This window comes from Clinocottus analis, unplaced genomic scaffold (assembly GCF_023055335.1).
Source record: "Clinocottus analis isolate CAN_PGR_092001 unplaced genomic scaffold, fCliAna1.0.p SCAF_4, whole genome shotgun sequence".
NCBI classification, from domain to species: Eukaryota; Metazoa; Chordata; class Actinopteri; order Perciformes; family Cottidae; genus Clinocottus; species Clinocottus analis.
Window position 1 is genome coordinate 24,176,495 of NW_027176153.1, and position 11,553 is coordinate 24,188,047.

The following is an 11,553-nucleotide window of genomic DNA, read 5'->3' on the forward strand; positions in this document are numbered from 1 at the left end:
CCACGCTATGACGTCTTCATACTACAAACATGTAAATATACTGAACACAAGAGGGAAAGAAAGCGATATAACAAATGATTGTATTACTCTTTTTTTAAATTTTTTATAACACATTGATTTAAATTGAGATAAAGTAATTTTTGGCTTATTTTGTTGTTTGTATCCCTTTCTTAAAGCAATAATACACTATTTTAAAAGATGAAAATAATGTAACACAATACTACTTGAAGTGGGAATAGTGTAGAAATACACAATACTGTAGTAATGTGTATTTCTACACTTTATTTCCAATTGCAATGATGATATAGGTTTCTGTTTGTAAAATCTAATGTTAAATTTAAATATGGCTTAGATTTGTGACTTTTTTCATAGGTAATGTATTATGTCCCTGTTATATAAACAACCAATACACACAACTGTAATGAATATAGTGTTATGCAACAATGTATGGTTTATATTATGATTTAATTGAATACGCATTGTTCTTTTTTGTTTCTTTTTTTCATTTAAATAGTTTTACCTTGCTGTCTTCTGCAGTGTCTGTAATTCCTCTGACATTTCTGCAGTATCAGGGCTGCTGATGCATGTGGTGAGCTGTCACTGCAGCGCCACCTGACAACAGTTTTGATTGGCTGTCGGCTCTTTGTTATGAAACCTTGATGGCTTTCCTCTGCACTGATCCCTGCAGTGACACCTGCACACGGGCTGAGCGGCACCTGGTCAGCTCAGCGGGATGACCACGCCGTATAGTGTGACTGTTAGCTTGCTAAATATAATCCGTATAGGACACGCCACATCGTAATCCCTGCAGGCTGGGAGTTTGTTATCTCACACTCGCACCCTGATCCCCTACATCTGCAGAGCAACATGAACCACAACTGAACTTCCAGCTGAAACAACAGCAAAACCCAAAAAGTGACATCATTTGTTTCAGTTTGATCTCACTGGAAAGTATTATTCATTTGCATGATGTGAAGTTTTATCATAACACTCTGCATTAAAAGTGTTACATTTGTTAAACCTGGGTGTGGTCTGTTGTATTCATGGGTGTGATGTGTCACTGCATGAACTGCAGAGTAAAGTGCTGTGCTGCACAGGGTGCGGAGGCAAACATGGAGACACCCAGTAAACAGTTCAATCAACATCATCTACCTGGGAGTAATTACAATTTTAATTGCTATTTAATTCCTCTGTGTGTAATATATTATTAAGATTATTGTAAGATCATTATTGTTATTACGTTTTACAGTAAGTTCAGCAGAAATGAAACATAATTATTGGTCAACTGTTTCAACAACTCAGCCAAATATATGTTTTTAATAAATATTCCTCAAAATGCTCGTAATGATAGTAAACAGAGTAACCCTGATGATGCGAGGAGGGGATTCTGTGTATGATGATGATGATGATGATGATATCATAGTAAATGCGTCACATGATGATTGCAGAGCTTACAGAGCTGTAATCCGATGATGAGGCTGAAGGACAATGTGCTTGCACACACACATACACGCGCACACACCACACACACACACACACACACACACACACACACACACACACACACACACACACACACACACAGGCTTAATCATTTCAACAACAAGGTGATTCACATAAAACCATTAAAAGCAAAACATGACGCAGATTTAAAAACAGTTAAGAGAACATTAAAACAGTCAAAAACAAAAAATGAATAACACACACACACACACACACACACACACACACACACACACACACACACACACACACACACACACACACACACCCCATGTAACCATGCTCACATTCCAGGAAACGAGAATGATTTATTATCATTATCCAAACATTGACCTTTGACCTTTTGGACAGTATAAGATTTAGCTGCAATAAGCCCAACATTCTCCAACAGAGAAGAACAGTTTCACATGATTCTGCCTCTCTCTCTCTCTCTCTCTCTACCTCCCTCGCTCTCGTTTATCATCACCACAGCACTCTCTTCGCATGTATCCTGTTTAAATAACTGTGTTTTTGTCGGCCTCACTGCATTTATTCATCCCGCCAGCCTGCGTTCCATCAATCCTGTTACATTCACCGTAATGTTTATCGCTGCTGCTGTTAAATAAAGTTACTCCGTTCATGATGAATTAATTGAGAGTCAAAAGTAAACGCACACATCCTGGGTCCATTATATAATGAGAGGGAGGAGCCTAACAAGGCCCGGGTGAAGCCCACGGGTGAAGCTGACTCTCCCGCTCTGATGTTCAGTGGGGCTGGCAGAGGAGAGGACCGGAGGGCACGGAGAAGCAGTGCACTATGGGAAGGTCATGATGCTGCTGCCAGGATAACGGGTCAATGCAGCGTTGGGAGCATAGACTGTATGCTTGTTGGGGGAGAGAGCGAGAGAGAGAGAGAGAGAGATAATCTCAGCTTGTACTTTCTTTTATATTTGTATTTCAAAGCCGCAGCATTTACCAACAGTCTGTTTGTCTCTCTCCATCTGTGGTACATGGCAAGTGGTCGATCTGTGTCTTCCAACCAATCACAGTGCTTTAACATTACATGGGAGGAAGACTATGAAATGTGCAATCAGGACTAACTAACATCCAATGTAGGAACAGTTATGTGCCCAATTCGTTGTCCTAAGGATAAGTGGACTAGCGGAGCCGGGGATCGAACAACCGACTCTCTGCTGCAGGACGACCCTGCTACATCAGCGAGCCACTATCTATCTATCTATCTATCTATCTACATATCAATCTACATATCTATCTATCTACATATGTAATTATATATATCTATCTATCTAACTGTGTGTCCATCTCAATCTGTATTTTCGTTTTACTGAATCTTTAATTTCTGACTAATAACGGTCTGGAAATCAGCTCTTTTACCCTTGGTTGCCCCCATGTGGTCGTTCTTAAGTATTACAGCCCCGACAGAAAATACCATCACACTGGGAAGCAGCTTTGTATGTTCTTAAGCAAATGTAGTGACAAAGACTCGATTCAAAATGGATTCTTCTTGATGATCTATAATTTTCTTTAATACATCTAGATTGTATTTTTTTGTAATTCTTTTTTACAAATGTGTTAAAGGTAAGAAATCCAATACAGTGAGTTACATTCTCTCTTTATTGACTACTGTTGAACCAATTAAACAGTGCAAACTGAACCTGGCAATAACTGTATAATGTTAGGTTTATTTACATCTTTTATAGTTATGATATATTTAGATTGAAATTGCATTTATTTTTGGATACTAGTCGACTCTAATCATCACCGTTGCATTATGAAGACAATTAACTGTGGACACGTCAGGTGCACCTTGAGGTCGATTCAGAGTTTAAACAAGTCCACAAGGAATCAATCGCTCTCTGTTTTCCTTCATCCCTGCATCAGAGGTAGTAGTCTTCCTCCTCAATGTCTCCATGTGTGTCCTGGAAGCCGAGCGCCTGGATGTCGTGGGTGATGTCAGTAATGCGTCGGTTGAATTCCTGAGATCCTGAGGCCGAAGAGCAGTTATCATACCTGCTAGGGGGAGAGAAAAAAACAGATTATGTAAATGTTAACGCATCTCTCGGACTTCCTAGACTTATTTGTGTTTACTAAAGGTCGACAAAACTGGAGTGGCCTTGCATCAAAGTAAGATAAAACCTGACAAAAGAAACCTTAACTTCACAATAACCTTATTTAACTTAATTTCCTAGTGTGCCGTTTAAAAACCAGTCAGAAGCGGGTTTCAAACGAAGCCTTGAGACGCTCAAACATGAACCCTGCACCTCCTGACATACATACCCTCTCATGGCCGTGGCTGACGTGTTGCTCATGCTGCGTTTGATGCGTCCAAAGCTGTCAGTTAAAATGCCGCCTTCACGGATGCCGATGCTCTCCAGGAAACTCTCAAACACCCCGACGTCCTTGTCTGGGATGAAAGGACGCATGCCTGGGAAACAAAGACACAAGATGTTTACGGATAAACAATACTTGTGTTGTTCAACATTGTGTTTGGGTTGTGTATCACTAAGAGAGAACAACAAAAGGGCCTAATATTGATCTAAATAAGGATGGGAACTGAATCATTTCATCATTACTTTTATTGTGAAATAACAAAATTAAGATTACGCTTCTTTTTTAACTTGAAGACTTGAAACTGATTGAGACCGTGAACTTATGTTCACCATGTTTACTGAAGTAAAAACAATGAAGTGAGCAGTATGATCATTTTCTCATGGACTTCCATACAATTGGAATTCTTTTTGCCACCAGAAGTGGCAATGGTGGTGGTATGAAGGTGGTATGAAGTGGTATAAAGGTAGATTTGTGTCTTTTTTACCTGAGCAAATTTCCATTTTGTAAGTAAATTATCTCCAAATCTTTGCTCTCAATTAAAAAATATTTTCACTCCAAAAAAAGGTCTAAAAAAAAATTGCTGTCAAAAAAAAATTGCTCTCCAAAAAAAAGTACTCTCAAAAAAATGTACTCTAAAAAAAAAAGTACTCTCAAAAAAAATTAATCTAAAAAAAAAATTTGCTCTCAAAACAAAAATTTACTCTCTCAAAAAAAAATTGCTCTAAAAAAAATACTAAAAAAAAGATTTACTCTCCAAAAAAAATTTGCTCTCAAAACAAAAATTTGCTCTCAAAAAAAAAAAATCGCTCTAAAAAAAACTATTAAAAAAAAAGATTTACTCTCCAAAAAAAATTTGCTCCCAAAAAAAATGTACTCTCAAAAAAAATTGCTCTCAAAAAAAATCTAAAAAAAAATTGCTCTCCAAAAAAAAATTTGCTCTCAAAAAAAATTTACTCTCAAAAAAAAATTTACTCTTTCAAGAGCGTTTTTTTTTTTGAGAGCAAATTTTTGTTTTGAGAGCAAATTTTCTTTTGAGAGGGTTTTTTTTTTTTTTTTTTTAAATTGAGAGCAAAGATTTGGAAATAATTTACTTACAAACAGGAAATTTGCTCGGGTAAAAAAGACACAAATCTACCTCCGTACAGAACAGAAGACTCTGCTGGCTATCAGAACAAATGCAAGTTTAGGCCACGTTCACATTTCAGATCCGGAAGTTTCCTCCGGCTCTTTTCTTTGCAACACTACCAAAATAACAATATATATGATATCAGTTAGTTAATGAGCTGTGTTGTTGTGTGTGTGTGTGTGTGTGTGTGTGTGTGTGTGTGTGTGTGTGTGTCTTTCTCTGCCTCACCCATCAGCAGGAACTTGCGGTTGTCTCCGTACAGTTGCAGCAGCTCGGAGCAGAAGTGGTCGATGTTTGACGCCAGTCTGTATTCTCTCAGCAACACCGCAAAGTGCTGCAACTCCACCGGACTCAGCTTGTTACGCAGCTACTCGTGCACACAGAGAGAGACCATGAAGAGCATCCAAATAACCAGAATAGAGCCCACGAGTCTGTTCATTACAGGTTGCACAGGTCAGCTTGTGAACCAAGACTTGTTAGTTGCATGTATTTGGAGTAAAGTTGCATTACTCTTGCCGTTACGGTAGCAAAGCTCATAGTGAGCGTTTAATATATCTTGAGGCTTCTGGAGGCAGCTTTCAGTTACACACTCTCTTCTCTCTTCACACACACACTCACAGTAATCATGTACTCCTGCATCAGCAGCAGCGCTGGGTTACTGTCTCCTCCCTCGCTGGCTGAAGCGAGACTGCGATGAGAGTCCTGCAGCGAGAGAGACGAACTCTCGCTGTACGTTTCACTGTAGTAGAGCTCGAACGCATCCTGGGAACCATCGCTGAGAGAGCGAGAGAGCGACAAACATCATCACCACACCGTGACCAGGATATCATTTTGACATAACATTGACAGGGAAACTGAAAGATGGGGATCAAACGTCAAATGCTTGATTAGTTTTCATTTACTGTGCTCATTAAAGTGCCCTAAAAACAACGTCATTCATCAAGGAAACCATTAACTCGGGTTGTCTTTCAGGAAACTATTTGACTTTTCTCCATATTAGCTTTTTGTAGAAGTCTCCAAATGATCAATCACACAGCTCTCTGGGCTGAGGATAACACAATTAATTTATCTGGAGCCCTTGAAAGGACAGAATGTTACTCACTACGAGCTGCAGCAGCTAAACTCTGGATCATAACCGTAGGACACGTCAGTCAGACAGCTGTCACCTGCAAAGAGACATTAAGTTTAAACTTGACTATTCACAACCGCTAAACTCTTAAATATAGACCAACAGCTGGATGTGTTCAAAAGTGCAAGAAGTGCTTTCACACTGCAGTATCTGTTGTATATGCACGCACACAAATGCCCAGATGTATTCTTCATTAAGAGAATAAGAGCTGACTGAACATGCTTGACTCCCCCACAATGCACTGCGTCTAATGAGTATCTATGATACATTAGCACGTACTTTCAAACACGAACGCCTTGCTAGCATCCTCGTAGACGCTGAAATATTCGTTAAAACTAAATATATGACATACGGATGATGTACTGCAGCTTTTTCTCTAGCCAGTAGAAACATTTTACCTCAGGATGTTTACTTTTTCCTTTGTGGATTGCTTGATTTCAAAGTGATTAAATAGCTATTTATTCTGGAGCATTTAACAGCGACGATGCCGTTGTAGCTGCAGGTCAGGATACGAACCAGAAATAGGTAGTAGTATCTGTATGTGTGCAGCACTACTTTACTTTCGACACAGAAAGCCACGCGTCACTCACTCCTCTCCAGCCAATAGCGGTCCGGCACTGAGTGGTGAAACCCGGCTCTGTCGACACACTCGATGGTCTGATGGCCGTAAATGATCTGGAACATCTGACAGATCAGAGAGCAGTATTCCTCTGCAGCATCCTGCACAAACACACACACATAAACAAACAAACAAAGAGGCTATCATCACACTGAATTAGTTATCAAATCAATATCTGTGACCTCCTGCCACATTTCTTTATCTTTCTAAATTTGATTGAGTGTATTACACACCAGAAACACCACAAGGCTCCACTAAAGTTGACTTATTACTTGTTCTTGTTTGTGTAATTTGTGTACACAGCAGGAAATAAACAAATAGGCTCTTTTTTTTCATTCTTTATGCTAAGCTAAGCGTGGAATAGATGTGCATCAAGTGAACGGGCATATCTTGTACTATGCCTCAGCTTACTGATATTATTTTGTATACAAAAAATAAGAAAAAAATCCTTGTCCCTTCTCCATCCTCCTGAAAATTAAAATGTAATTATGTTTTGCTTTAAAAAAATTAAACAAAACATAATTGAGGTCATGGACCACAAAGGTTTGCCATAAGTAAAACTCCTGCATTAACTTGTGAGGTTGTGAAGTATCTCTAGACCAGTTATCTCCAGACCAGTAACAGCAGTGGACCCACTCTGCTCTCCACCGCCAGCAGCACCAGGTTGCAGTAGGCGTCGGGGCAGGGCGTGGGCTCCAGCGGGTTGTGGTTCCTCCTCTCCCAGCTGCCGTAGCTCTTCCCCCGTTCCCAGCTCCCGGTGCAGGCCTGCCGCCGCTCCCAGCTCCCTCCACCACCACCACCTCCTCCACCTCCACCTCTCCTCTCCCAGCTCCCACCACCACCACCACCTCCTCCTCCACCCCTCCTCTCCCAGCTCCCCCCGCCTCCGACCCCGACCCCGACCCCGACCCCCCAGCTCCCGCTTGTGGGCCTCGCTCTGCGGTTCTCCCAGCTCCCTCCTGTTTTGCGTGTTTGTTGCCTCCTCTCCCAGCTGCCTCCTGCTCTTTTCCTCTCTAGGCTTCCTCCCCCTCCTCGCTCTCCTCCTCCTCCTCCTCCTCCTCCCCCACCTCCTCCTCTCTCTCCTCCACCTCCTCCTCCCCCTCGCTCCACGTTTTGGTTTTTGTCGTGGTTGCTCCTGGACAGCGACTGCCTCCAGTCGACCCCGCAGATGGTATGGCGTCGCTCCATCGTGCCCCCTGCTGGCCGAGGGTCTGCGTTGCAGCTCATGGTCTGACGTCGGCCGTCCACGCTCGTTGGCTTCTTCCGGTCCAAGCTGTCCTCCCCAGCAACCACGGTGTCCACGTTCAGACCTGTAGGGATGAGGTGCAACAATGGACCTTCTCTTTCGCATACAAGAAACTATGGAAGCCCATTTCTGACACCAAAAAAAAAAGTCATAATTTTGGTGAAAAAAAATTAATGACAAAAAATTTTTTTTTTAAAAAAAAGAAAAAAAGTCATAATTGTGGTGGAAATTATTTTTTTTACCAAAAGAAAAAAATTTGACAAATTTTTTTTTTTACAAAAAAACAATTTAACAAAAATTGTGAAAAAAAGTCATAATTTTAGCACAAAAAAAAATCTAACCATGCAAAGCGTAACTGTCGATGTTTTAACTCAACAAATAGCAGTAGAAGCCCATTTCTGCCACAAAAAAAGTTGTAATTTTGACTCACCCAAAAAAAAAAAAAAATCGATTTTTTTTTGGGGTAAAAATTTTTTTTGTCATCATTTTTTTCCTACCAAAATTATGACTTTTTTTCATAATTTCTTTTGTCATATTGTTTCTTGTCAATTTGTTTTGGTCATTTTTTTGGTTCATAATTTTTTGTTGTCATATTGACAAAAAAGTAATAAAAGTAAAAATAATAATAATAATTCTGATTTTTTACAACTTTTTTTGTCATGACTTTTTGTCATAATTAGGATTTTTTAATTTTTTGAATTATGACTTTTATTTTTTATTTTTTGTGCGGAAATGGGCTTCCATACAAACAAATCATAAGTATGAGAAAAAAAGTAATGACAAAAAAAAGTGGACAAAAAAAATTCTGATTTTTTTTTGTCATGACTTTTTTTTGTCATTACTTTTTTTTGTCATGACTTTTTTCTTCTTTTTTGTCATAACTATGATTCATTTTTATTTTTATGACTTTTATTTTTATTTTTAGTGCGAAAATGGGCTTCCAGAGGTTCACAAAACCAGCTCTGAAGAGCGATTATTATTTTCATAAATCGAAGGGAAGATGTGAAGGAATGTGTCCTGAATCCTGCTTTACTTCCAACAGTAAGGTGGTTTGTTAGATCACTTTTTGTCTCAGGGAAGTTTGGTGTTGCATTTGAAACCAAACAGTTAAATAATATTCTATTGTGTGAATAAATGGGGATTGAAAGATTATGCAGGAGTCAAATTTTCAAAGTGCAAACGCAGAAGATTCACGTAGTCACAAGACCATAAAACACATCAAATAAATACTATTAACAGAACTCCAGGATCTACAGAAGTTAGTAAAAATAATTCTAACTTTTTTCATTGTGGGTCGTATATAGAACAATATAACTAGTCAGGAATCCTTCAGGAAGGGACGCTGCATGGCGTCAGCTGCGCGCTCACCTGTCTTGAGGACCAGCAGGTGCAGTGCGTCGTCTCTCAGGTAGGAGGCAGCAGCGATCTCGTGCGTGGGGATCCGCACCAGCAGCTTCTCGTTGTCCCTCCACGTGAGCAGCAGGCAGCGCGCGGACAGACTCAGGATGCAGTCCTGATCCCCGCTGGTCTTCAGCGGCAGCACCTTCAGCTGCTGCTGACGTCACGCAGGGACACGCGATGACGTGTGATTATAGATTATGGATCAATGAGGCAGACACTGCTGCAGCCCTGCTTGATGAAACACTGTGAACAATGGCGGCGTCTCATTGCAGATTTAATGACTTTTAATCAGCGCTCAAATTATTGATTGTTGCTGACCCTGACCAGAGTCAATCACTTGTTATTGATTATTAAACCCGAGTTAGTTAAGTTAATGATGTGGTATTGATTCCTGACCTGGCTGTGGTCAATTAAGTAAATAATATTTATTACCACAATAATAATAAGTAGTTCTGATAGTTGATTACTGTTAGAAATGAAGATGTCATCTATCATTATGGACAGAGGTTCTTCATTATATGCCATTGATAACTAAGCAGTGATCACTGATACACAGGGTATTGATTACTCACCCTGGCTGTGTCGAGGAGCTGAAGCAGTTCGTCTCGGCTGGAAGGATTCAGAGAAACCGACACCCAGGTCAGGTGACCGAGGAACTGAAGGAAGAGGTCAAAGGTCAAGCAGCTGTTGTCGTTTACTATGTTTATATATAATTATGCATTTAGTTGTATCGTATAGTGTATTTCAGGTTGCACCTTGACCTCCTTCTCCACGTAGTCGAAGATGAGCCTCTCGGGGTGGATGAGGTAGTCCGGCGGGTAGAGAGGGACGGAGTGCAGCGGCCGGCGGTAAACGCTGCCTCGATCCACCGGCTTGCGAGCAGATTTGGACCAGACGAGGCGCTTAATAGGTGAAACAAAACTCTGGAGAGAGAGAGAGAGAGAGAGAGAGAGAGAGAGAGAGAGAGAGAGAGAGACAGAGAGAGAGACAGAGAGAGAGACAGAGAGAGAGACAGAGAGAGAGACAGAGAGAGATGTATGGAAGCCCATTTCCGCCACAAAAAAAAAGACCAAAAAAAACAAAAATTAGGACCTTAAAAAAACAACCTAAAAATTAGGCCAAAAAAAGATTAGGACCAAAAAAAAAATAAATAATTAGGACCCAAAAAAAAAAAAGTAGGAAAAAAAATAATTAAAAAAATTAATAGATTTTTTTTTTTTTTGGTCAAAAATTTTTATTTATTTTTTAGTCCAATTTTTTATTTTTTTTTGGTCCAAATTTTTTTTTGTTTTTTGATCCAACTTTTTTTTTTTTTGGTCTTAATTTTTTTTTTCTGTGGCGGAAATGGGCTTCCATAGGGATGCATTCGGACAGACAGGAAGATACGAGAAGAAGACATGAAACATTTTAAGGCGTCATAACTTCAGCAAAACCTTCTGTGTGTTCATGACCGACGACATGAAGACAAACTTTTCATCGAGGAAAGCCGTCAGTGACAATCTGGGTTCTTTCTTCCAATCAAGAAATTCTCTCCAGGTCTGATTTAACTGGTGCGATTACCTTCACGGGCCGCTATTGATCGGTGATCAAGCTTACCGAACACAGAAGCCTTACCTGAAGCCTGACGAGGTGGATTTTCTCGTATTGTGTCACGTGTGAGGTAACTCATGCTCCAGGTCTACGTACCAGGAACAGATTAGTCAGATCCGATCCGTTCACGCATGTTTCTTTTCAAAATATGGCTAAAAACTACTTTAGGTTTTGGTTCCGGCAACAAAAGTACTTTATTTCGGCCGCTTTGTTTCGGACTCTGCTGCACGGCCGGCGACGCTAACGACGACATTTAGAGTTTATTATTATGGCTGTTCTCATCGCAGCAGTCTCTTGTCACTTGGTGGGTGTTTTTGGTTTTGAATTTGAAGGAATTTTCACTTCATTTGTGTGAACACGCATGCGTCGGTGTGTCTTTGTGTACGAGTGTGTGTTAACGCAGCGCTTCCCCCCTCGGCTGTTCCAGCAGTGATTGACAGGTGAGCGGTGATCTTTGACAGCTCCCTGCTGGGATCACTGTCAATACAGCTCACAGTGTTAGACACACACACACACACACGGAGACACACACACTGATGTACCGTGGCTGGGAGGCGTGAGGAGAATGGAAGTAAAACACACACACACACACACACACACACACACACA

The 11,553-nt window shown here is 40.4% G+C and overlaps 1 protein-coding gene across 1 annotated transcript in view; it reads right to left on the reverse strand.

Moving 5' to 3' along the window:
* Window positions 1–3,115: 3,115 nt before the first annotated feature.
* The window catches only part of ccm2l (CCM2 like scaffold protein), a 9,679-nt gene continuing 1,241 nt past the window's right edge, over window positions 3,116–11,553 (reverse strand). Inside the window, exons 2-11 of the mRNA XM_068597914.1 lie at window positions 10,110–10,277; window positions 9,927–10,010; window positions 9,322–9,505; window positions 7,344–8,017; window positions 6,679–6,808; window positions 6,062–6,125; window positions 5,578–5,734; window positions 5,188–5,326; window positions 3,780–3,927; window positions 3,116–3,512 (exon numbers count right to left, since the gene is read on the reverse strand). Coding sequence (XP_068454015.1) covers window positions 3,380–3,512; window positions 3,780–3,927; window positions 5,188–5,326; window positions 5,578–5,734; window positions 6,062–6,125; window positions 6,679–6,808; window positions 7,344–8,017; window positions 9,322–9,505; window positions 9,927–10,010; window positions 10,110–10,277 — 1,881 coding nt within the window. The 3' untranslated portion in view covers window positions 3,116–3,379. The remainder of the gene's footprint in view (window positions 3,513–3,779; window positions 3,928–5,187; window positions 5,327–5,577; window positions 5,735–6,061; window positions 6,126–6,678; window positions 6,809–7,343; window positions 8,018–9,321; window positions 9,506–9,926; window positions 10,011–10,109; window positions 10,278–11,553) is intronic.